This window comes from Spathaspora passalidarum (assembly GCF_000223485.1).
Source record: "Spathaspora passalidarum NRRL Y-27907 unplaced genomic scaffold SPAPAscaffold_2, whole genome shotgun sequence".
Taxonomy (NCBI): domain Eukaryota; kingdom Fungi; phylum Ascomycota; class Pichiomycetes; order Serinales; family Debaryomycetaceae; genus Spathaspora; species Spathaspora passalidarum.
In genome coordinates this window covers 1292319-1317383 of record NW_006767426.1, presented here as the reverse complement: position 1 = coordinate 1317383, position 25065 = coordinate 1292319, and the positions used below count along the sequence as shown (strand labels likewise).

The following is a 25065-nucleotide window of genomic DNA, read 5'->3' as shown; positions in this document are numbered from 1 at the left end:
GATTAAATTTCGAGATTCATACCGCAAATAAAGTGTTTTAACCTGAACTTATATTAATATTAGTGCTGGGTTGGATGCAAATAATATATAAATTTACCATACTCCCGAATTATCATACTAGCGATAAATAAGCTTTACTCTTTATTTTTCAATATTTGCTTGTTTCTTGGACGGTGATAGGAATAACCAAATCTAGTCTTAGTTTCAGGAAGTCTGATGACATCACAGTGCACTTGATTATATCCAAGGTCTATCGATTTCAAACTGGCGGGAGCGTAATCAATTCTAAATCTGGAAATATTACAGTTCAACAAATATAATTGCATAACCTTGTATTTGTACTTTTCAACAAACAAGGGAAAGTTCCGGATTACTTCTTTAATTGAGTTATATTGCAATTTTAGGTTAAAAACATTGAGTGGGAGTATCCAATGATCCAAACACGTGATTAGGTTTTCCAGTAGAGTTAAAATCTTCATATAGACAAGTTCATCTCAGTATCTATAAGATAACAAGTTGAAATTGCACCCGTTAATGAACACACATAGTTCTAGTTCAGTTAATAATTTGTCAACTTTGCAAAGTTCATCCTGACAATCCTATAAAATTTTCTTTATATCATCGAAACTTTTACCTCTATGCTGAGCGATTAAATGTTTAAAAATAAAACCAGAAGGGAAGCTGTTCATGAATCTTTTAATTGAACCAACATTGTCAGCACATTTCAGCTCACTAATGTAAGTAAAGTTTTCCTCTGGTAAAGTTATTGTGCGATGTCGACGATAGTAGTAATTAACAGCAATCTCATGTAATTATAGGAGAAACTTTTACAGGAACACAAAAGTATAATAATTTTGCAACTCAAAAAAATTAACAGAGTAAATGATAGCAATCCAAACCATTTCCTAGTTTCCATAAAAAATATTCATCTAATGCAGTCCTTAAGACGTCAAAAGTATCACAACCATTGTTTATACCACTATCACAACCAAAAACTCAACTCTTATTACCTACTCCATTTGACAGATTAATCGTAGCAGAAAGATGATGTTAATAGCGACGATCATGAATCCTAAATGGCAGAGTTTTGCGGGAGCTGAACACTTTGACCTTGACAGATAATATAATTTCAATCACTAGGTATTCTTAGAGCATTGATCTACAATAAAAGTGGTAACTAGATGTGCCTTAACTAGATAAATAGTTCTATATTAACTTACCACTCATGTGACCGATAAATCATGACCGAAAAAAAAAACGAGTTTCAAAAATTTTTCACAACTTTACTCCACCAATCCGAAACTAAGCCCAATGTTTAGATCAATAGTTAGAGTCATCCCTAGAGCGTTTGCCCAACCACGCTTGATACCAAGAACAATCACCCCACTTGCCCAATTCCATACCACACCTATAGTGTTCTCACAAAAGAGGAAATCTAAAAAGGGAAAGAAGGATGAACCATTAGAAGAAGATGTTGAAGCACCCAAGATCGATCTTAGTGATGCCACTAAGAAATTCGATTCTGTTATTGAAAAATTCTCAAAACAGGCCACTCAAGTAAAGCTTGGTAAGACTGACCCAAGAATATTCGACAATTTAAAAGTCAACATTCATAATGATTTAGTTCCATTCACCTCACTTGCCCTGACTTCTGTCAAGGGTAGACACTTTATAATTACCTTGTTTGATCCTGCTTATGGAAAACATATCATTAATGCATTAATTGATTCCGATTTGAACATGAGTGGACAATTAGATCCTGCTAATAAGTTTACTTTGAAAGTTCCTGTGCCTAGTATCACTACTGAGTTGAAGAAGGAAAATGCCAAGCAATTGAAGGAAATTTATGAAAAGTTCAAAGTCGGAAAGACCAACTCGTTAGCTGCCGTGAGGAGTGACATTAGAACCAAGTTCCTCAAGGATGCAAAATCAAGCAAGATTGGTGATGAAGAAACAAAAACTTTGGATGAGTTTGAAAAATTGCATAAATCATACACGGATAAGTTGACCAATGTGTTTAAAACCACCGAAGCTTCTATTCTCAAGTAAAACTAACCCCATTTCCTATAAATAGTCTATTGTAATTCTTTTCACACCATTTTATAACTTTTATACAATGCCCAATTAACTCTTTGGAGTTGATTTGATAGTTACATAAACAATAAAATTCGTAGTTGTTATCCGATAACATGAATCCGGTAATTACTGCTTCATCCACTGTCCATCTAGTGTACGAAAACTTTTTGATATTTAGGCTGCCAATGGTTTTCATTTGACTTGCTTTTGTGTGATAAAGTGTGTTATAGAAGTAACTCAATTGAAGCACACTATTCACGGAATTGTCAGTATCACTCATGACAAATTGATTAAGGGCTTTGTTCTTGTATATGAAATGAGATATAGGGACCTCCCGAAGAATAGCTAAGGTATTACTCTCGTGGAGTTCCTTAGTAAGCTTAGACAACATCTTTGGCTTGGTCAATTTGTGTATAATATAATTTGATATTTGTCGGATTTGATAGAACGAATTCTTATTACTACTCAAAAGAGTGATGGTCACTGGTGTAGTTTGCAAAATTATTGTCTTGACAAAGACGTACAAGAATCCATTGGGGTTGAAATTGGGCATGCAAATAGGAAACCACATGTCTTCCGAAGTTTCATCGTTACTTATATCTGACTTTGATGAATTTATAATCGAGAACAATAGTGTTAGATCTTGATTAGTTAAATTATGGTTCTTTGGTTTCATAAAACTAACTATTTTGGAATTGACAGAAAGAATTGAAAAGAGTAGATCAGCACCTAAGTCAGTTTCTTTGTCATCGCTATTTTGTCTCATTCGTTTGGAATCTAGTAATATCTTATTCAACCTCTGTCTTGCAGTGTAGGATATCTTGATCTGCTGTAAACTTGCATTTAATAATTGACTGATATAGTAATTGAATGAATCATACGAAGTCAATCCATAAGTCATTTTCATGCATAAACAATCTAAATTATGGAAATCCAACTGAGTGAGGATTCTCCGCAAGTCATAGTTCAACTTGTTGTGAAAGTTTCTATCAATTGTGGGTTTGGATATGATTGACAACAAGTAATTATACAACATATTCAACTGTGATAGTAAAACATTTGGTTGTTCGTGAGCTATTTTAGAAATGGAGACGAGAATTAACGGTGACTTATTCAAAGCAACGATTTTCATATCTCCCACACTAATGGAATATATCTCTTCATTCATATTTTCTTCAAATGTGGAGATTATGGTGGTTATTACTCCCATGTATCCGATAATTATCTCGTCTGACCCATTCATGGAATAGATTGGTTTGCCTGCATTGGACAAAATGAAAAACTGTTTCAACTTGTCATGAAACAACTCATCTTCCTTTGATATCTCAATATGCCGCTTGTAAAACTCCTCTTCATCCAAGTCATAGGGATTAGGGAATATATTCACATCAAGAAATGACTGTTTGGCCGAGGTGGGTTCTTCCGGAGTGTGTCGTATTAAGTCAGTTAGCATTTCCAGCAAATCCTCGTCTGGTTGTTGAAAGTAATCAGAAACCTCATCATCAGTGAGCAACCCCGAATTGGCAAGGAATCCTTCCAGATCAGTCACACTGGGGGTATATGTCAGTTCAGTTCCTATCAAGTTTGGTTCGACATTGGTGAATGTTACTGCTGTTGTTGGTTCGACTGTTGTTGTAGGGAATAAAGATCTTGCTGATTGGATGGTTGATATGGAGCCAAGCCTCGCCCTGAATCCATTGGACATATCGCGATTGACTTGATGTTTGATAAGAAGGTGTTGTAAGGAAATGTGCATTTTGTCTGGCTGTCTATATATACTTTTTTTTTCGCAATTTATACTTTACAACTTTACAAGCTTAGAATTGTAGACTTTTAGGTGGCACGGAAAGGGTATTACAGTTACATATACATCTATTCACTATCTAAGAAACATATACCAAATTATGAACAAGAACACCAAACTAACACCAACAACCGGGATATACTGTCTCAACATGGCTTCAAAGTTAATCCGTTGTGCACGCTTTCTATATTTCAAGGAATCACTCTTTAAACTTGAACTCAAATCACTCATTTTATCCAATGAGTCACCACGATATAACAAGTCTTCGATGTTTTTCGTCATGACTTTCTTGACATCCGCCAACTCGGTGTTTAATTTGTCTAAATTTGATTGAGCTCTTTGGTCCTGGTAAATCTTCTTGGTCTTGTGTAAGAAATTATCAAATGAACTGAATCCAAATGGTCTTGCAGTAGCAGCCAATGCCTCCTGGCCATGACTGTTTCTAAACTCGTTGGAAATCTCTGTCAAATATGAAAATGCTAACTTTCTAGGATATGTCCGTTCACAAATACATATATAGATGATGCTAGATACTATCAAGTAATGAATGTTAAATTCTCCTGATTCAATGGTAGCTTGCGGTTCGGAATTAGGGGTGATTCTTGTGATTAAAAGCTTGCACTTTTTCTTCTGATCCATCAATCCTGGTGTATTATCATCGTCGACTGATCCACATAAAGGCAATGCTGAGAGCTGTTAGTATTCAATTAGTATGAAACAGTACCAGTGGTTCTACTCACCATCATAACGATAAATTAAAGTTGACTGAATCATAGTTGCAATGTAACACTTGAAAGGTTAAAACGGCCATAGATTGTTTTTGTATCTTTGGTATTCGTGTTTATTTTAAAACCTGGCCTGTCTCTAATCACGTGATCAGTCGAAGAGGGGACAATCATAAAAAAAAACAGCAAAAAAAGACCGCAGATTTGTACCACAGTCCTTGCTCCTTTCACTTCACAGAGTAGACCTAATGGACACCACAAGCATGTCCGAGTACTCGGAGAAATCAAACGAATTAACTGCAGAGTTAACCAATGAATTCAAAAACGCGGCAAAATCAATAGCAACCTTATACAACTCGTCTAATAGCAATAGTGATAGTCTCAAGTCTGATTTCACAAATGCTGCCAGATCAGTAGCTAGTTTATACAAGATCACCAATAATTCTCGGGATATGTTGTTTAATCATGGGTATTTGTCGTGCCTTGATGATTTATTACAAGTCATTAGCCAACAAGGTGACGTTGAGAATTGGGTATTGACTAAACGTGCAGAACTTTTGAAGAAGGATAAACCGGATGAAGAAAATACCAAGAAAGAAGTCGAGAAGCAAGAAATATCACCCGAACAAGTCATTAATATAAAGAAAGAAGATAATAAAGACACATCTATTGAAGATGTCTACAGCTTTACATTTACTCTGGATATAAAACCAAATGTTCATTTCCGTCCCAGTATACCACCGTTATCAGTGCAACATAATCTCAAACAAAGGCAATCACATATGTTACTGAAACGATTAGAAAAGATACAGAGATTGACTGCTTCTGATGAAGATATCCAGTTAGAAAAGTTGAAGCTTTTACAACTACAAAGTAGTCAAGAATCTCCACCAAAGAAGAAAAAGAAGATTTAGAGTTGATATAGAGTTTACAAATGCATCTTGATATTAGGGTTTTGGTACGGTCTAGGTTATATAGTTTAGGGTTCTGTTAATAAGTAAATAATCCATCGTCATTATCGGCATATTTGTCATCGTAGTCTACGTTAGAATACTCTTCTTCTTCACTTGAATAATGGCATATTCTCGAAGAAGAAGAAGAAGGATCGTATTATATAACAACAACCAACTACTTTCAAGATGTAGTATATTGAAGTAAAAGTCAAGGAATACTCATAACTAAAACTAAAAATGGAAAACTTTCCTTATACATCCGTAGCAATAACAAAGATTTCAAAAAAGGTGCAAAATATTGCGAAAAAAAAATGGGTTGATATGTGGGTATGTAGATAAATTCAACACGAAATTACTCTTGCACATACAAACAGAAAACTTCTAACTTTCCTTCTTTCATTGAAAGCTCAAATTGTCCCTTAATTTAGCTACATGAACCAGCAACAGCGACATCAACAGGAAGTTGACCGCAATGGTAGTATTACTCAACATATTCTTCTATGGCACCCATAAAAAGCAAATGATCCTTTTCAGAAAATGCTTTTTTAACAATCAAATTCGAGTCCAATTCAGGAATGTATTTTACTTAATATTTCAAAAACAAATAGCATATCATGATTCTTAGAGATAACGAGTCTAGAAATTCCTAAATTGGCCATTCTTGTATTAAAAGAAGGTACCAAGGATGTATGGGCTGAGACCTTTTTGCACCTGCGCTTCAAGTTTAACTTACCTAACCCTATATAAAGTAAAGTCATTGATTTTGAATTGCATCTACGATTATGGGGAGTTTTTCAAAATTTCCGTAAAAAAGGTTCAATCAGAAGAATTTGTCATTCAATTGATAATGGAAAAATTTAGACGCTGTCTGCTTGATGATGAATGCGAAAACTTAAAACCTGAAAATCTACAAACCACTTCCGAGCTGGTAACATTCAAAGCATTTGATTATTTTGATGGATTAGAACTAGTGTTAGATAACCCTATCTTTTAATGCACACGAGTATCAATGTAGACTTTTCTTAAACCTATTTTGAACTCACTTCATGTAAAGAACTTTCGATTTGAGCTCTTGCGTCCTTTCCTGAACTATTAATAAAGAGTACTTTCAAAAACTCGTAAATAATATGTTCAAACGATATTTAAGGTTATCTCTCGGTAGTAAAAGATACTACTGTAGAAGTGTCTGTTGTATAAAGACAAAGATTACTCCACAAAAGGTTGGGCTACCAAGTTGGAATAAAGAAATGCAAATTCGCCCCGATGTGTGGCTAACTGCTTTAAAGACATTAACTGGCTAAGGAAACCCCCTTGCAGAATACCAAATAGAGGCTTTATCTAACGGTGAGTGTATGTCACTTTTGTTAAGAAACATCAATATTATGCTCATTTCTTAATGCTAAACTACAAATCACTTTTAGGGCATATTTCTCAAATAGACTAGACCCGGAACTATTCAGCGGTTTGGTATTCCAAGCATTGAAATTTACAATGAACCTAGCTACATGTTATCTAAATGCAATCTTTCCACTTTGGGTATCAAGAAATTATCGCTTTTACTGAATATGTGGTCATGAACCACTCAAAAAGAAAAAGAATATAGAGTTGCAAATGCACTTGACATTAGGATTCCTAGGTTATACAGAGTTCTATTAATAAGCAAACAATCCATCATCATTATCAGCATATTCATCATCGTAGTCTTCTTCGGAATAATCTTCGCTAGAATATTCATCTTCACTTGAATCACTGTCTATAGCAGATTCTCCTAATCCTTCTAAAGTCAAACACAATAAGGTGTCACCTTTAGATTGAGTTCCTTTGGCTATTTCATTGGTTGATTCAACATTACAATTGACAAGTTTACTCTTGGTGTGGATTATGACGTCATTACCGATAATACAATTTTCCAATTGTACGTCATCTTCGATGGTGACGTTATTGAATACAAGACAACCGGTTAATTTAACTCGTTTTCCAATAGTACATTTGTTGCCAATGACTGTAGTTTTAACGTTTGTCTTTTCACCCAAAGTAGTTTCTTCGCCAACGAGAGAATCGACACCAATATGAGCTTCTGTCTTGTTTGCTTGTTTCACTTGTTGACCCTTGGACTTGGCTTGCTCCTTCATGAAATATCTATTGGACTCCATGAGAACGGGCAAGTTGTTACATCTAAAGAAAGTGGCTTGGTTAGGTAAGATTAAAAAGCCGATAGTTTCTTTGGTACTTGAATGCTTCCATGATCTTCTTGCCAAATCACGAATAATCTTGGTGGCAGATCTTGACTTGAAGTAGGACTCGGTAAACTTATCTGGATTTTCTTTGAAGATTTCAAATATGGAAGTGGATCCAAAGAATATGGAACTGTTAAGAAGCTTGGTACTTATTGTGGAATTAGGATATCTCCAACACATCTGGGTTCTAATTTGTAAGGATTTGTGAAATTCAATATCTTGTTGATTGTAAATGTCCAACAAGGTACAATTGTCGTCGTTCTCGGAATATATGGTGTAATGTTTAGGAAATATTTTGCTTTTCTTGTCTTCGATATTCAATTGGTTTTTGTAATGTATAAGCAATCCCAAGTCAGTATCTTCTTTGTTTCTATAAGCTTCAATAAGAACCTGTGGGGATAAATTGGTGATGAAATCACAAGGCAAGATCACGAAATTCTCCATAAACTTATTGGAGGAGTTTTTGTACAATTCAAACAAGATTGGACCACTGTGATCGGTATCTATACCAACAACTTCGATAATGCACTCGCTTCCGTCACCTTCTCCGTCTTCGCCTTCCTTTTTAGTCTTTCTAGTTTGATAAACATCAACCGCGTCCTTGATGGAAGGTAAATCCTCGTCATTAGTTACAACAATGACATTAGGAAAGAATGCTAATTCACACCAGTCCAATACATATTCAATCATGGGTTTATTGGCAATGGGGATCAATGCTTTAGGTATACCTGTAGATCTAACTCCAGAAAACGGAGAGAGGGCTTTCCCATTACCACAAAATATAATCGCCGTGAATTCCATATCAATTGTGCCAGGATGTTTCCTTGTGTGTTTGTAAGACGGCGATACTTCACTAATCATCTTACAACAATTTTTTCAAGATTTCTTTCACCTGCTATGAGTAAGTCAATGGGGTTATATGCAGGACACGAATATCAGTAGCTTTACCATGTAGTGAATTGAGCGACTGCTGGTGGTCAAGACTGATATGTGGGATGAGAAACTGTTAGCAAAGAACAAACGAGCAAATATAGACCAATATCCAACTTTGTGAAAAAGTTTCCAGGACGATCCTGTAAAATCGTAAGAGAATTCTAACCGTATTGGGCTAGACTGTGCATACAGCACCCGGTCACGTGACCGGTCTAGAAAAAGGGTCGTGCGCTTTTGTGGAAAACTTCATCAACATTTTTTGCCATTAAAGACAAACAAAAGTTTTGTTGCCACTTACACTGACAGCCACGAAGTAAGTTAATAAATATATCAATTGATTACGATGAGTGCTGACGAAAACGATGCTCTTTTAGCAGCATTAAACGCTGATCAACCCCAACCCGAAGTTTCGTCCGTTGATCCTGAGAGAGAACGGGCCCTTTCTAAATTCAAAGACAAATTATTAGAACACAGAAAATGGGACTCTCGATTAAAGGAATTGCGTCTTTCTATACGAGACTTGGAGAAGGATTACGAAAAGACCGAGAATGACATCAAAGCATTGCAATCAGTAGGTCAAATCATTGGGGAAGTTTTGAAACAATTGGATGATGAACGATTCATTGTCAAGGCTTCTAGTGGACCCAGATATATTGTTGGGTGCAGAAACACAATCAAGAAGGAAAACTTAAGAAATGGTGTCAGAGTTTCTTTGGATATGACTACATTGACAATCATGAGAATCTTGCCTAGAGAAGTCGATCCGTTGGTGTACAATATGACTACGTTCGAACCTGGAGAAATCTCATTCAACGGTATTGGTGGGTTGAATGAACAAATTAGAGAATTGAGAGAAGTCATTGAATTGCCATTGAAGAACCCAGAATTGTTTACCCGTGTTGGTATCAAGTCTCCAAAGGGGGTGTTATTGTACGGTCCTCCAGGTACTGGTAAGACCTTGTTGGCCAAGGCGGTAGCAGCCACCATTGGTGCAAACTTTATATTCTCCCCCGCATCGGCCATTGTCGACAAGTATATTGGTGAATCCGCTCGTTTAATCAGAGAAATGTTTAGTTATGCCAAGGAACACGAGCCATGTATCATTTTTATGGATGAAGTTGATGCCATTGGTGGAAGAAGATTCAGTGAAGGTACTTCTGCCGATCGTGAAATTCAACGTACTCTTATGGAATTATTAAACCAAATGGATGGGTTTGACTCACTTGGACAAACTAAGATTATAATGGCTACAAACAGACCAGATACTTTGGATCCGGCGTTATTGAGAGCTGGTAGATTGGATAGAAAGATTGAAATCCCCTTGCCTAACGAAAGTGGAAGATTGGAAATCTTCAAGATTCATACCAGTAAGGTTTCCAAGCATGGAGAATTCGATTTTGAAGCCATGGTTAAAATGAGTGATGGATTCAATGGGGCTGATATCAGAAATGTTGTTACTGAAGCTGGTTTCTTTGCTATTAGAGAAGACAGAGATTATATTTTACAGAATGACATGATGAAGGCCGTGCGGAAGGTTGCTGATGTTAAGAAATTGGAGGGTAAGTTGGATTATGAGAAGTTGTAGTCGGTGTAAGCCAAGAGCATTATGTATACGTTAATACAGAGCATTATTTACATTGTTGCAAGGATATCTTCTACTACTACTACAAGTACGAGTTCTTACTATGAATATGTATTATGTACAAGATATTATTTACTGCTGTAATTCAGCCATGTTCTTTTCAAAGTCGGGGTTTGGAACTTTAGATAATCCTTCTAAATGAGCAAGCATGGCTTCACTTTCAATCTTATTAATATGATCGGCCATCTTACTACCAATAAATTCTTTAATTTCATCGGACAATGGAGTAAGTTTCTTGGCACTAGCTTGTTCTTGTTTCTTGGCCAAGTAAATCTTTTGCTCTTTAGTCAATGGCATATCTGGATAGTTCAACTTGTATGCTTGTAATGCAGTCAAGGTTCTCTTTTTGTATTGGGAATAAGGATTACGTAATTCCGGTAATGCGTCTTCTGGAACTGGTGGTTGACCAATGGTTTGGAATTCCCAGGTCTTTTCCAAAGCGGCACTTTCCTTGGTACTTAATTCCCCATCTTCAACTTCTTCTGGTGCAGGCCAGGGGATTTCTACTGATTCGTGGTGTTTTACGAAACGTCTAGGTAACCATCTCTTATATCTATCGTCATAGTACTGGTCCTTGAGGATAACTTCATCAGCTACGACGTAACTGACTTTCCCGTTTTCGTCTTTATCCTTACCGGCTAATTTTATACTAGTCAAAGGCATGAATTTAGGCATATCGATAACGTGGGAAGTGGTACCCTCGGTCCATCTAGATTTAGGAAGAATTCTTTGTTCAGTATGGTCCGAGATCATGACATGGTTGTATTCGGGATTGTACATGTACACTTTAGCGATTGATCCTTTCTTTTCACCCTCGGTGACATAAACTAAATCTCCTTGAGTTATCCCAACTTGGAAATCGGTTTTTCTTTCATGTTTAGGTAATTTGTAAGGAGTGAAATTTTCAAAAGTGGGCATGGAAGTCCCTTGGACTTTCTTTTTCCAGTATTCCTTGAGTACTCCAGTGTACTTTTCCGGATCTCTCTTGAATCTATGTCTAGCTACTGTCCAGGACATGTTTGTTACTGTTAGCTTTGATTTGTATAGGTTGTGGACTATGGTGAAAAAAAAAAATTTTTGTATTGCGATTTTTCATTCGAGTGATATTGAACGGGGCACGACCATCCACTACAACCGCTACAACTATATAGTATATAATAAAACAACACTTTTATTAAACAAGTTGGCAATAGTTCTGGCCAGATTAGACATAGCTAAGACATTAATATACAATAATTGGTTTACAGGGTAACATCTATTCGGTACAAATTTTGATAAACTCTTGTTCATTAACTAGAATGTGTTAGTAAAAGTCAAAAGCAAAGGCAATAGTGTGGATATACATACTTTCTCCATCTTCATCCAAATCAAATTCTTCAATCATGGCTCTTAATTCTTCATCAGTTAAATTCTCACCCAAATCCTTAGCGATCTTTCTTAAATTTCTCAATGAGATCTTACCGGTGTTATCTTCATCAAACAACTTGAACGCGCGTTTAATCTCATCCAAGGGGTCTCGTTCAAGAATCATCTGTCCTACGACTTTGAAGAAGTTATCGTAGTTGATTAAGTTTGTGTCATCGGTGTCGTATTCAGTTATGATATCCAATACTTGTCGCTTAGGCAAATCGAAACCCAAAGCACGGAATGCGACTTTACATTCATGATAGTCTAAATAGCCATCGCCATTCATGTCAAATATTGAGAACGCTTCTCTGATTTCAATTCGTTGTTCATCGAGTAGTTCTTGCTTTACAGTGGGTTGCTGTTGTTGTTGTCCGGGAGTCCGTTTATTGCCGGGGAAAGGGCTGGTTGTTTGGGGTTGGTAGTCCAATGTACTCTTTCTTCCGCTGAAGGCCATTTTTTTGTTTTGTTAGTTGTGTGTGTTTATAAAGGTGTAGTCTTGGTGTTGATAGTTTGAACTTTTTTTTAGTTTTTGATTTAAACGCGTGTTTTGCACTAACAAAATCTGGCAACCAAATCTGATTACTTACAACAAGGTGCATTCTACAATCATACAATCAATTGAACATATATATATTCTCCAACCTTTGTAGTGAAATATCATTAAATGAAGTTATATAACCCAGTATGACGGAATATTCAGTGGGATCAAAAGTCATAGTGAAAACAACCCCAGGCATAATCCGCTACATAGGCACCACCCAATTCGCCCCTGGGACATGGTATGGAGTCGAACTATCCCAGCCAAACGGTAAGAACAATGGTTCAGTGGAAGGTGTTCAATATTTTCATTGTAAACCCAACCATGGCGTGTTCGTGCGGCAAAGCATGCTCGAACCACAGAAGGAAATGTCGCCCGACTTGAATAATGTCAATCGGATTATTGATAAGTTGCAGAATAAACTCAAGTTGGTAACTTCCGAATCCAGTGGGTATAAAGAGAGGATAAGTGAGTTAATGAAGGAGTCAGAGAGGACCATGGAGAGAATTGGAGGTCTTGAACTGAAATTAGAAATGCAATTATTGGAGAATGAGTTTTTGAAGTCCAGTAATTTGGAATTGACTACTCAATTAGAGGAATTACTGGACAGGTATAAGAAACTAGATACTGAGTTTCACTTGATCAAAGAAGAGTTGGAAATTAATCAAGAGTTGGAGCATGAGTTCAGTTTTGTTGATGTGGAACAATACTCTTCTGATGATATAAAGTCCATCGTTGAACGGAATAAGCAGCTTGAACTGGCATTGGTCGCATTAAAGAAACTTTCAGAAGAGACAGAAAACAACTTAAAGAAGGAAATTGACGAGCTTAAACTAAGCCAAGGCATAGAAGAAAGACTCGAACAATTTGAAGAATTAGAAAAGATTACTGAACATTTAACTCATGAAAATCACGAACTTTCAAAGACTATCATATCTCTTAACAAAACTATAGGCGAATTGAATGAGATTCATGATTTAGATAAACAACTTGAAGAAACTCAAAAACAGTCAGAAGCAGAATTAAGAAAACAGGTCCTGAACTTGACTAAAGAAATTGAAGTAAATAAAGAGAAAATAAGGACTTTGGAGGACAAGAACAAACTGTTGCAAAAGAATATAGACAAGTCTGTTCCTGAGAAAGATTTGACTGATTATGAACTCGAACTAAAATCAACTCAGCAAACACTTCGAGATTTAAAAGCAAAATCTCGTGCTGATTCAATAAAGCTTGAATTGGTTGAAAATAGATACAGCATAGTAACCCAGCATACAATCCCTCATGAATTAAGTGATGTTATTCTTAAATTCAAGTTAACTATTCTGGACTTGAATGTTCTATCGACGAAGTTCCCTAAGAAATTATCAGGTCAAATATATGCATACTTTGTTGTTATGGAGTTGCAAGAATTTTTCAAGTTTGTTCATATGTTATTAGAATATAACCCAGATTTGGATCTCAATCTTGAGTTACTTGACCCTATATTAAATGCAATCACTGCGTTTATCCAAGGTGATGATTTGCAACAGGGCATAATTGATGAGTTTACTCAAGTTGGCAAAGCAATTCATACAATTATTGAATTTCTGGAATTGGAAGGGCTACAACTAGTTGACAATTTATGGGTGAGATTTATTAATTCTTTGCTTAGACATCAACATGAATTTTCAAAAAGCATAGTTGAACAATATCCTAATTTGAGAAAGCAATTAGATCAATTAGTTCAGGAAGATACAGCTATTGATATAACTAAGGAAATAGAATTTCCCAAGGGTAAGCCTAATTTTCGTATACTTTTCAAGCAAATCAATGACTGTGTAAATGAATTACATTCACTTATCACAAAAGACGAATTGTCTGAAACACAGTTACTGTTGTCACTTGAGAACATTCCACACATTGACTTCGCATACGGTCATTCAATTGATCCTGTATCAATATATGACATCAAACCAGAACCAGAACAAATTGCAGAAAAATCGGAAGTTCCAGATTCGCTAGTTTCTGAACTCAATTCCAAGATTCTCCAAAAAGATCAAGAAATATCAGACCTCAAATTGAATATCACCATGTTGGAACAAAATATGAAATCGTTGACTAGTCAAAACACTCTTAACTTGGAGAATTTACAAGCGAAACTTATTAAACAAGAACAACAAATACAATCATACTTGGAAACGATTAAATCACTTGAATTAGAGAAAGAAGATTTAAAAACTCAGTTAACTCTTGTTGAAAAGAATACCCAGGAATACGATCTTGTATTCAATGACTTGAAATCCCAACATCAATATAATGAGAATATTTCCTTTATGGAACAAATATCTCAATTGAAACAAATCAATAAGATGAGAATGGCTACGCCCAAGCAGGACTACAGTTGGTTAAAAAAGACATCAAGAACTAGGTGGAATGAAACAACTCCGTTGATGGAATTATCGCGAGATTTGCGGTCAATTGCATTGGATGTCAAAGCAGTTCACATTGCCACCACTTCTACATGGCGTCCTAAAAAGAATTTACCCAAATATGCTAATTTGTTAATTGAAGAAAGGTATACTCATTACAAATCCCGCCGAAATAACCTACTCTAGTGAATTCCTTCGATGTTTGGGCCATTTATTCGCCCGATCTATATGTTCGCGAGGATAGAACCATTCGAGCACGGCATAAATAAAGATATCGACAATCACGCAAAGAACATACAACTTTCCAGCAATTACCCCACAACAATAATACTTTTGTAATCGTTCAATTAACGGTTGATTCAATACATTTAGATCCAACAGATTATACACGTTTTCCGTGCGCTTGGCAATGTCTGACCACGAATACATTTTGGACACTACAGAATGGAACGTGGATGTGTCTATTTCACCCGATTGGATTAAGTCTATAGCGTTTAATGTAGCATCTACTAATGAATCTTCTTCTGGTTCCGCAAATCGAAAGATTTCCTTGGGGAGGACCTCGGGGATTCCTCCTACTTTTGTAGTAACCACGAACAAACCGCATGATGCCGCTTCGACAATGACTGTCCCAAATGCCTCCGTGAGTGACGGGTGCAAGTAAATGTCTCCCTGAACCATTACATCTCGAACTTGCTCGTGTTTGACTGCACCAATGAGCTTGACCCGTTCTTGGAGGAAATACTCCTCTCTCATTTGTTCAAGGTCAAGAAATTTGGGGCCATCACCAGCAATTAGGAACTTCACATTGGGTTTGGCCATGCATATTCGTGGGATGATCGCCGTAAGTAAATCGGCACCTTTATTAGGAAATAGTCTTGTAATAACCACAATCGTAATATCCTCTCCTTGTTTCTTGTTCAAATCAGGCAGGAAATCCTTCGATATAACAGCATTGGGGATAACACTCACGCTCAAAGGATCAAGCGAGGCTCGTAATACCGTGTTCTCTTTACACGTATGCGACACACAAATGACATGCCCTACGTCACTAAGCGTGAACTTCAACACTTTATTCCCGAGAATAGAACCCACATCGGCAAACCCAAATAGTGAATGATCGGTGAATACGGTACGCATCCCCATTGTGCGGGCGTGGAAGATCGCTTCGTGGCCTATACTGCTGAATGTTCCGTGACCATGCACGATATCAATTTCTTCTCGAATGAATATGTTCCTTAGTATAGGGAATAACGAGAACACTGTAGGAAAAGTGGAGCTTCGGTATAGAACAAAGAAAGGAATGTAATAAACTTTTAATCCGTTCGTGAGTGTTCGTATCCCGGTACGATTGCCATAGTGATGCGTGATTATTATTACAGAGTGACCCATGTCAATTAGCTTTTGCGATAGATGGTATACATGGAACTCTACTCCTCCTGGCTGAGGATAGAAGAAATCGCTGACCATTGCTATATTATACCCCATGTTGGCATTAGCGGTTGTAGTACAAGTGAATAGAAACTAAATATGTCTTTGAAATAACAGGAAAAAAAAACATACGGCTGTGATTCTGCCGCTACCAGTTGTCAACATAAGTTGCTAAAGTTAAAGTTAAAGGTTGCAGGTTGTGCTAGAGAGTGTGTAAGAGGAGAAGTAAAACTAAGCTGATTGCACCTTATCTTTAATCTGAAACTAAAATTTTGACATAATTTTATTGAAATATAGTTTAATCGTGTTGGGGAAACTGTGACCGGTGCAAGCTATTGATTGAAAAACGGGATATTCAATGTCTATTCCTTCCCCGATTGTAACCAAACTTTAGTAACACACCAGCATAACAAACTTCCAATTACTACATCACAATCCCCAGCTCAAATTCATAGAATGTTCCAAAATTGATCCGTACGATGTTGCGCATTTTCTACACTTCCAATAAGCCACAAATAAAACATAACCGTATCGTGCTATATAAAGTCCAGAATGAGCAGGAAATCAAATGGTACTTGAACTGGCAACAGCGTGACGTAATCCGGGGAACTCAAATCAAGAAATATGTTCGTAATTATGTTTTTATAAATGAGCACGTTGCCAAATTGAAAACCGTTGATAATTTCGAGGATTACACTGAGATTTATGATGAACAAGATGTACTCTCGGCTATATATCAGTACGTTTACGTTGGCACTAAAAAGACCATTGTGTTTTATCATGATTTCCGTGATCGGAATTACGCTTATAAGAAAACAAGAGATCCACGAAATGTCCAATACGTCCGAGTGTCTGTTACTGGAAACACCTTAGACGATTTTGACAAGAATATGCCAGTGTATTACTATGTCAAGAATCGCGAAATCTACATGTGTAGCGAATTAACCAAGACCTTTAAACAAGTTTGGACAATTAGACTGTGTCCAAAGTACGAGTTTGAAATTTACGAGTTGCTAGGTGAGGAAGCAAAGAATTCCCTGTCATTGGTCAATCGCTCGTTTGACGAATACGATATGTTATACAAATAGTGTGTGTATTTTTTTTTCTCTTTTTCATAACATCCTAAATCTATATAAATGCCTCTCTAGGTAATGTTGGTGCCGAGTTTTTAAAATTTATTGAACATTGATTATAATCCCAATTACTTTGTTCACAAAGCATGATACCGTACTGAATATTTAACTTGGTTTCGAGTAGTATCTTCACCAACAACTCTTGTTGTACAGGGTTTAATCTGCTCTTGATTTCCGGTGGTAATTCAGTAGATGGAGGTCCTTGTGGTGCAGGAGATTGGTTGGGTGTAACAGTTGGAGTAGCCACAGCTTGTACTGGCTTGTTCCAGGGTGTAGTGCTACTGAATGGTCGGATAGTCAATATGTCACTAGCAACAATCATACTTCCATTCGGACCAGGAATAACCAAGAATGTCCGATCAAAGGATTTCTTACTTAAGGGAACCTTCTTCTTTGATGGACCTCCGCCATATCTTCCCCGAGGTCCACTGTTACTTGACAGATTTAATGAATCCAAGTTGTCGGGTTGGGCAGTTTCTTCAAATGATCCATGGATAATAATCATTATACCATTCAATGGTGCATATGTGAAACTTTCCATACTGTACATTTCAGGTTTGTTTATTAAATCATGATGGGTTTTAGGTAATTGGGTAAAGCTCTTGTAAATTTGCTCTTGACCGGTGGCAAGCTTGGCTTGTCTGGCCTTGATGGATGAAACACGAGTCAAGTTTCTAGAATTGTGTAAATAGTATCCAAAATCAGTTCCTGTAGTTGAGCTTGCTTCGATTAAATGTGGATGGGCTGAATCTAATTGCATGGAGAATTGGGATTCGTTTTGGTATAAGATCATTAAATCGGCACGGTTTGAGTCCCATAATTTGAGATAATTGGTAATGAAATTGGTGGCGATATTTTGAATATTGTCGTCTTGGAAAAACATAGGTTGGGTGGATTCAAATGGGAATGTTAAGTTGAGGTTTAATGCTTGTTCATTTCTCAATACTTCGCCGTTCAAGACAACTAATCTAGGGAAGGATCTCATTAATTCTAATTTAATCAGTTGTAATTCATTGACATTGTTCAATATTGGGTTTTCGGTCAAGATTAGTTCTCTCAAGAAGTTAAGCTTATGCTTCCACGATTCAAATACTCTAATTCTTTGGAAATTGTTATTGTGCAAGGAAAGATTTTGTAATTTTGGGAATGTAGTAGCCATGGTGGAGATTGTTTGCAAGTCATTCAATTCGTTGTTGGACAAATCTATACTAACCACATCCAACTTTAAATCATTGGCGATTTTCATTAATGCAGGAAAGAATTTCGACGTGGTAGACATTGAACCGAAAAACCCCTGTGCTGCCAATGTGGGATCCTGTTTAACGTTACTGAGGTTTAATAATTTGATTTCCGGTTGATATCTTGTCTTCAAGAAATGAGTAATGGTTTCAATAGTATTCATTGGTCCACTGGTGTTGGCCCCCATTTGTCCTGATAAAGTAGCTGACCCCTTTGAGAATCTCAACGGTTGTCCAGCAAATCTCACCCCACTCCAATCCAACAATTGTTTAACTTGGGATTCGTTCTTGACATAGCCTTTCAAGACGCCGCTATTTTCATCAACACTGTAATTTGACACGACAACACGGCATTTTCTCGAGATAAAGTTTATACACTCACCGGAACTGGCCCCGTTCCAGCCCATGATTTCCACAGGGATGGAATTGGCAGCCACGAATGCATCAACATTTTGTTGATTATTGTTGTTGTATTGGTTGTTGTGGTGTTGTTGTTGGTTATTGTTGTAATTACCGCCATGGTAGCCTCCTCTACCTCTTCCACGATAACTCATTGTGATATACCAATTGATTGAACTGTGTTGTAACGAGACTAGTTGCTGGTTAGTTTCGTCTTTTTTTTTTTTCAAGCAAAAAAATTGTCTATTGGCGATGAAAGTTTGTGCTGGGGTACACGACCATTTTCAGGGTAGCGGATCAAGAGCCATAACTAGGAAGGGGATTACATGGTAAATCATACAGTTTTATGATATTGATATTAACAGAGAGATAACTATATAAGTGAGATTAAATTGCTTATTCCTTCTTGACAACATCACCGTTGACAACTTCATCATTTTCGTAAAGTTTCCCCACAACTTTATATTTATTTTCAAACAAATCTTCCCAATTGGCCAAGCTTTCCAATTCTTCCTTGTTCAAATCACCCAATTTGTCTATAGGTTGATCCAAGGGTGTCAACATTTCCAAATCAAACGAATTCTTGGCCAAACCTCGCGAGGCATCCCTTCCGGCGAAGTTCTCATAGGGACCACCAGGACCATAGAATGACTTTCCCATAGTGACATCATACACTACTCGTTTAACGGCGAGGAATACCTTAGGATCGTCCTTACCGTTATACTTGGCCAAGGTTTTGGGGGTGAAATTGCCCTCGACTACGGTTGATTCTTCAGGGGTGGCGTCAATTGGGTTTTCAACATGGTCTTTGTAGAAACTTCTAGCTAAGTAAAGAATGATTAATAGGATAAGTACAGTGGTGATCATTGTTAATGTCAAGTCTGTAGGGAAAAGAGAGTGACGTCAAGGATGCAAATCTTTTTGTTGGAACTTAAATTTTCCTGTTAGAGGCAAAACCCAGGCAACCAAAAGACAATAGCCAAAACAATTTTAAATCTGGTGGTGGTTTATTTAATTTAGGGGTGGGGGGTGGCCCAATTATCATGTGACAAAATGTAATACCACCAATTTTGATATTATTCGACCTACATAGTCAGATCCGCCACTACAAGGATGGATGCTATACGGTTTTCAACAATCACGTGATTTTCTTTGCAATTTTCACTTCATTTCTTTACGAGCATTGAAAGTGTTGTACGACAAGTTAGTATACAAAGTAGCTAAAAATGGGCAGAGACATTGTCGCATTGGACGACCTTACCGTAAACAACGTCGGAACATTCCAGAAAATTAATGAAGTAGTGTTGCCCTCTCGTTACGATGCTGCATGGTACCAGGAAGCAGTGACACCGGGACAAATCACCAAATTGGCATTTTATGCTGAAATACCAGTGGGAGCTATAAAAGCCAGAGCATTTAACAATACCCACAAGATCAGTCTGCTCGAACTGTTGTTGCGTTTCCAATTGCCTTCCAAGAACATACCTAATGCTATCTACATTGAAAGTTTTGCCGTATTAGAAAAGTACCGTGGATTGGGCATTGGCAGTAAATTGTTGAACTACGTTATTGAAGAGACAAAATCGAGATTCATTCATGAGATTTATATTCATGTCCATGTGGATAATAAGGAGGCCATTGAATGGTACTTGAAAAAGGGATTCGTCAAAAAGGATGAAGTCATCAAGGATTATTACAAGAGCTTAGAAATACCAAACCCTGATGCCTACATCATGACTTTGGCAGTATAGTTTGGCTCGACACTTTTTTTTATTATTATGTATATATATATATATAAATATATTCTAATCAGCTTCATCTTCAGTATCCGTGTTGATATCAGTAAACACACTTTCGTTATCGCTATCATCGTCATTCAACTCTTGAATCTTGTTAGACTTATTCTTGACATCACCTCTTAAAGCAGCCAAGGCACCAGCCAAGGAGTCTTCTTCAGGGTCAGAAATATCACTGTCAGAATCAGATTCATCGCTATCGTCCAATAACTTCTTCTTGACACTCGAAAGTTCGGCCTTTATTGGCGCATGTTCAACTTCCAAGTAGGCAGGAACATCGACATCAGCACCAAAGTAAGCGTTATTTTTCATGATTACTCTGTAAGAGTGAGTTCCAATAGCACCAGTGGGTTGAGGCAATGGGATCTTGAATGTTCCAATAACTACATCCTTACCTTCTTTCCAAGATTCTTGAGAGATTTCCAAATCGGACAAATCGATATTTTCCAAACTGTAAACGGTACTGTCTTCCACTAACTTATTATCCTTTTGGTTGATGAGCATGACGTCCCAGCCATTACGGAAACTGATAGGGAAGAAAGGAGTGTATGAGAATGGTAATTGTGGTTGTTGATCATTGACAATTAAGGGGTTTTTCAAATAGTCCAAGGTTTCTTCATCCTTCAATCTTTTATCGTCGATTTCAGGACAGGATTTTATTCTTGGGGACTTAACAAGGAATTTAACGGATAAATGAACGCTGGATTGGGGAGGGATGACTTCTTCGCCAGGCAATTTGAATTCAGCTTCAAGAATACGAAGTGTAGGGATGTGAGAGGCAACTTCGAGGGCACGTTTCACTTGCGCGTCATCTTTAATACCCAATACTTTCTTGGCTTCATCCTGAGAAAGAGTGAGCAATTTACCCAATTTCTTAATTGGTTGGTTAATCACAGTTTCACGATCGACGAATGGCAATTGCAATAATTCTTGGTATCTGCCGTTGATAGGAACAGCTTGAACAATACACTTTTTCAAATCTTCGGCGGCGAGAATAACATCATGGACACGGAAAACAACAGCAATGTCAACAAGACCCAGGATCAAAAATGGCAACTTGGCTACAAGTTCAACCTTGTCATTTTCCACCGCGGTGTTTGAGAAATCTCGGTTCAAATGTAATTCAACAAGGTTCTTGATTTCGCCAACACTTAAATTAGGGAAGCTCTTCTTTATTTCTTGACTTTCCAACACCCAGTCCAAAATGTCATGGGGAGTTACAACCTTACCAGGATCCTTATCGGTTAATTTTCTCGTAAACTGAGCAGCAGTTTCAACGCGCAATCCCTTTCTGGTGTGGCTCTTGACGTTGTTCCACCATTTGCCCACGACATAGGGCAACAAAACCCCAATCAAGAGGAAATAGCCCACAATGACAATTGAGCTGTACTTTCCTTCAACCAAGAATTGGGGAAGGGCGATACCATGGGTGGTTGGTTGCTCACCATCTGGGTGACCATATCTCAAGTAGTTTTCTCGCATGGTCTGATCGGTCAAGGCCTTGTAGGCAGATGTCAACTTGATGTACTCTTGTTCCATCTTGTCCTTGGCTTCCTGGGTCAAATCTCTAGGCAACTTATCTGGATGGTACTTCAACGACAACTTACGGTAGTGACTCTTGATTTCCAGCTCGGTGGAACTAAAGGAAACGTCCAAAATAGCATAGGGATCAAACAACACCGACGTGTCGGCGTCTTTAGTAACATATTTGCCCACGTACAAAACAGCAAGCCAGCCGAGAATAAGAAACACCAAGGTCTTGTTGAAGATTTTGTCAGACTTTTGCTTTCTCTTAAAGTGTTTGATGGAGTCGGCATTGGCGACGCCGATACTGGTGGCGTCTTCAGTGATTGCACCTTTAATTTTTTGGTTTTCTATTACTGGGTTAGAGCTGTCTCTGATCCGATAGATGTATTTGATGGACAAGGGTATGAGTATCACACTGAGGATGGCCAAGACAAAGAACGGCCATGTCTCGCCTGATTCGTCATAATTGTATTCCGAAGAGGCCATGATAGCGGTATAGTTGTTGTTATGGTTGGCAGTAGTGAATAAATTTGCTAATTTTTTTTTTTTTTTGTCGATATTTTTTGGTGCCTTTTTTTTCACTTTACGTGTCTACTTTGGTTGTAGTAGTGTGTGGTAATTTACCAATATAGGAAAGAACGATATTACAATACAAATCTCATATTAACAATAACAAAAACATAGAGAGTGTTTAAACAAAAATAAAAAAGACGTTTACTTAATGGTGGAATAATCTAATTGGGTTTTCAACATAGACAATCTCATTAGCATCAGCAGCAGCAAACACAGCCTTGTCCATAACACTTCCGCTTGGCGCAGCAATGAATTTAACCCCAGATCTAACGGCACGGTATACATTGTCAGGGAATGGGAAGAACGCATCAGAACTTAAAGCAACATTGTTTAATTTACCCAACCATTCTTCTCTTTCTTCCTTGGTTAATGGTTCTGGAAGTTCAGCAAACTTGGATTCGTATTCGGACTTTTCTGGCTCAGTGGTTGGAATTTGGTTGGTCACGTATAAATCAATGGCGTTGGACTTTTCTGGTCTCTTGACACCCTTCGCCCACTTGAATCCAAGAACCTTAGGGTGTTGTCTGAACCACCAGTTGTCAGCCTTGTCCCCGGCTAATCTGGTACAGTGGATACGTGATTGTTGTCCGGCACCTAATCCGATAACCATACCGTTCTTGGCGTAACAGACCGAGTTGGATTGGGTGTACTTCAAGGCAATGGTGGCGATGGTCAAGTCAATTGATCCTTGTTCGGTCAATTCCTTGTTCTTGGAAACGATTTCCTTGAAGGAGCTTCCTTTGAAAATGGCGTCATTACGCTTTTGTTGTAAAGTGATACCGTAAACTTGTCTGGTTTCGAGGTTTTCTGGGGTGTAGTTTGGATCGATTTGTAAAATACAGTACTTACCATTCTTTTTCTTCTTCAAGATTTCCAAAGCTTCATCCTCGTATCCTGGAGCAATAACCCCATCGGAAACTTCCTTGGAGATGATTTGCGCAGTTGGTAAATCAACGATGTTGGAAAGAGCGATGAAATCACCAAAACTGGACATTCTGTCGGCACCTCTGGCTCTAGCGTAGGCATTGGCTAATGGGGACAAGTTTTCGATATCTTCGACAAAATAGATCTTCTTTTCAACATCAGTCAATGGCAAACCAACAGCAGCACCGGCTGGAGAGACGTGCTTAAAAGAGGCAGCAGCAGGCAAGTTCAAAGAGGCAGATAATTCCTTAACCAATGGCCAGGAGTTCAATGCATCCAACAAGTTGATGTAACCTGGAGAACCACTCAAAACCTTGAATGGCAATTCACCTTCAGCAACAAAAGCTTGAGCTGGTTTTTGGTGAGGGTTGGCACCATATCTTAAAGGTAATTGTGAGACATTTTCCGCGTATTGCTTTCTGAAGAAATCGGAAATGGCAACATCGTAATCAGCGGTGTGCTCGAATGCCTTGAGGGCTAATCTGTTTCTGGTTTCAGAGGAAATTTCACCTTCCTTCAATTCTTGTAAAAATCCAGCATAATCCTTTGGATCAGATAAGATGGTGACACGAGCGTGGTTCTTGGCGGCAGCACGCAACAAGGTGACACCACCAATGTCAATTTCTTCCACGGCTTCTTCGACGGTGACGGCGACCTTGGAGATGGTTTCCTTGAATGGGTACAAGTTACAAACAACGAAATCGACCTTTTCAATGCCTTGAGCGGATAAATCCTTTTCGTCAGATTCCAAGTTTCTGGCCAAGATCCCACCATGGACGGCTGGGTGTAAAGTCTTGACTCTACCACCTAACATTTCTGGGGCGTGAGTGATGGAAGAAACATCTTCAACAGGGAAGCCGGCTTCACGAACTAACTTGGCAGTACCTCCAGAGGCAAGGATACGGACATTGGCAGCGACTAAGCCCTTGGCGAGGTCCAAAAGACCGGTTTTGTCGTAGACAGACAAAATTGCAGTTTTAGAATGGGCCATTTGATATGTACTAGGTGATTAGGGATAAGGAGCGATCTGAACAGGAATGAATGATCGAATAGCAATTGAGCGTATGAATAATGAACAATTGATGAATGCAGGATATGTAGAAACCTTTCAATTGAGTTTCAAGCAAGAAGGGCAAGAAGGAGAAAGAAGAAAGAAGAAGAAGAAGAAGAAGAAGAAGAAGAAGAGAAGAGAAGAGAAGATCAGACAAACGAAAGAGAAACTGAAACTGAAACTTTGGCCAGACAGCCCAAAAAAAAAAAGGGTGAAGGAGAAAAAATCTTTTTCCCGCTTTTTTTTTAACTCCCCTGGGGGGCGTAATGA

At 37.8% G+C, this 25065-nt stretch overlaps 16 protein-coding genes across 16 annotated transcripts; 5 read left to right on the top strand and 11 right to left on the bottom strand. All coding sequences in view use genetic code 12, as the record gives it.

The window, feature by feature from the left end:
• Positions 1 to 1171: 1171 nt before the first annotated feature.
• Positions 1172 to 3797, bottom strand: SPAPADRAFT_148912 (uncharacterized protein; the record flags this gene model as incomplete). Its single annotated transcript, XM_007373797.1, has 1 exon — positions 1172 to 3797. The coding sequence occupies one exon, from the start codon at positions 3779 to 3781 to the stop codon at positions 2042 to 2044; it is 1740 nt and encodes a 579-aa protein (XP_007373859.1).
• SPAPADRAFT_135104 (uncharacterized protein) lies at positions 1312 to 2049 on the top strand (the record flags this gene model as incomplete). Its single annotated transcript, XM_007373798.1, has 1 exon — positions 1312 to 2049. The coding sequence occupies one exon, from the start codon at positions 1312 to 1314 to the stop codon at positions 2047 to 2049; it is 738 nt and encodes a 245-aa protein (XP_007373860.1).
• A 114-nt stretch (positions 3798 to 3911) lies between the features above and the next one.
• SEC22 (SNAP receptor) lies at positions 3912 to 4672 on the bottom strand (the record flags this gene model as incomplete). The annotated part of the gene is made up of 2 exons (XM_007373796.1): positions 3912 to 4566; positions 4621 to 4672. 2 exons carry the CDS (start codon positions 4652 to 4654, stop codon positions 3956 to 3958), a joined length of 645 nt encoding a protein of 214 aa, XP_007373858.1.
• A 153-nt stretch (positions 4673 to 4825) lies between these two features.
• SPAPADRAFT_59693 (uncharacterized protein) lies at positions 4826 to 5627 on the top strand (the record flags this gene model as incomplete). Its single annotated transcript, XM_007373795.1, has 1 exon — positions 4826 to 5627. One exon carries the CDS (start codon positions 4869 to 4871, stop codon positions 5517 to 5519), a length of 651 nt encoding a protein of 216 aa, XP_007373857.1.
• A 1403-nt stretch (positions 5628 to 7030) lies between these two features.
• Positions 7031 to 8643, bottom strand: GCD1 (translation initiation factor eIF2B subunit gamma; the record flags this gene model as incomplete). The annotated part of the gene is made up of 1 exon (XM_007373794.1): positions 7031 to 8643. One exon carries the CDS (start codon positions 8594 to 8596, stop codon positions 7211 to 7213), a length of 1386 nt encoding a protein of 461 aa, XP_007373856.1.
• A 383-nt stretch (positions 8644 to 9026) lies between these two features.
• Positions 9027 to 11420, top strand: RPT4 (proteasome regulatory particle base subunit; the record flags this gene model as incomplete). Its single annotated transcript, XM_007373792.1, has 1 exon — positions 9027 to 11420. The coding sequence occupies one exon, from the start codon at positions 9072 to 9074 to the stop codon at positions 10311 to 10313; it is 1242 nt and encodes a 413-aa protein (XP_007373854.1).
• MRPL40 (mitochondrial 54S ribosomal protein YmL40) lies at positions 10443 to 11387 on the bottom strand (the record flags this gene model as incomplete). The annotated part of the gene is made up of 1 exon (XM_007373793.1): positions 10443 to 11387. The coding sequence occupies one exon, from the start codon at positions 11385 to 11387 to the stop codon at positions 10443 to 10445; it is 945 nt and encodes a 314-aa protein (XP_007373855.1).
• A 109-nt stretch (positions 11421 to 11529) lies between the features above and the next one.
• On the bottom strand, positions 11530 to 12414 carry SPAPADRAFT_59689 (centrin; the record flags this gene model as incomplete). The annotated part of the gene is made up of 2 exons (XM_007373791.1): positions 11530 to 11663; positions 11718 to 12414. 2 exons carry the CDS (start codon positions 12229 to 12231, stop codon positions 11626 to 11628), a joined length of 552 nt encoding a protein of 183 aa, XP_007373853.1.
• On the top strand, positions 11577 to 16234 carry NIP100 (Nip100p; the record flags this gene model as incomplete). Its single annotated transcript, XM_007373789.1, has 1 exon — positions 11577 to 16234. One exon carries the CDS (start codon positions 12462 to 12464, stop codon positions 14907 to 14909), a length of 2448 nt encoding a protein of 815 aa, XP_007373851.1.
• On the bottom strand, positions 14222 to 16233 carry SPT14 (phosphatidylinositol N-acetylglucosaminyltransferase; the record flags this gene model as incomplete). Its single annotated transcript, XM_007373790.1, has 1 exon — positions 14222 to 16233. The coding sequence occupies one exon, from the start codon at positions 16209 to 16211 to the stop codon at positions 14901 to 14903; it is 1311 nt and encodes a 436-aa protein (XP_007373852.1).
• Positions 16235 to 17234: 1000 nt separating the features above from the next.
• Positions 17235 to 18568, bottom strand: SPAPADRAFT_59687 (uncharacterized protein; the record flags this gene model as incomplete). The annotated part of the gene is made up of 1 exon (XM_007373788.1): positions 17235 to 18568. A coding segment is annotated over one exon (1286 nt), but the record flags the coding sequence as incomplete, so codon positions are not given.
• On the bottom strand, positions 18527 to 19111 carry MEX67 (Mex67p; the record flags this gene model as incomplete). The annotated part of the gene is made up of 1 exon (XM_007373787.1): positions 18527 to 19111. A coding segment is annotated over one exon (176 nt), but the record flags the coding sequence as incomplete, so codon positions are not given.
• A 149-nt stretch (positions 19112 to 19260) lies between these two features.
• Positions 19261 to 19971, bottom strand: DAP1 (Dap1p; the record flags this gene model as incomplete). The annotated part of the gene is made up of 1 exon (XM_007373786.1): positions 19261 to 19971. The coding sequence occupies one exon, from the start codon at positions 19789 to 19791 to the stop codon at positions 19321 to 19323; it is 471 nt and encodes a 156-aa protein (XP_007373848.1).
• Positions 19972 to 20150: 179 nt separating this feature from the next.
• On the top strand, positions 20151 to 20737 carry NAT5 (peptide alpha-N-acetyltransferase subunit; the record flags this gene model as incomplete). The annotated part of the gene is made up of 1 exon (XM_007373785.1): positions 20151 to 20737. The coding sequence occupies one exon, from the start codon at positions 20151 to 20153 to the stop codon at positions 20673 to 20675; it is 525 nt and encodes a 174-aa protein (XP_007373847.1).
• SPAPADRAFT_65418 (protein-transporting protein) lies at positions 20688 to 22733 on the bottom strand (the record flags this gene model as incomplete). The annotated part of the gene is made up of 1 exon (XM_007373784.1): positions 20688 to 22733. The coding sequence occupies one exon, from the start codon at positions 22731 to 22733 to the stop codon at positions 20730 to 20732; it is 2004 nt and encodes a 667-aa protein (XP_007373846.1).
• A 100-nt stretch (positions 22734 to 22833) lies between these two features.
• ADE17 (bifunctional phosphoribosylaminoimidazolecarboxamide formyltransferase/IMP cyclohydrolase) lies at positions 22834 to 24878 on the bottom strand (the record flags this gene model as incomplete). Its single annotated transcript, XM_007373783.1, has 1 exon — positions 22834 to 24878. The coding sequence occupies one exon, from the start codon at positions 24733 to 24735 to the stop codon at positions 22966 to 22968; it is 1770 nt and encodes a 589-aa protein (XP_007373845.1).
• Between the last annotated feature and the right edge of the window lie 187 nt (positions 24879 to 25065).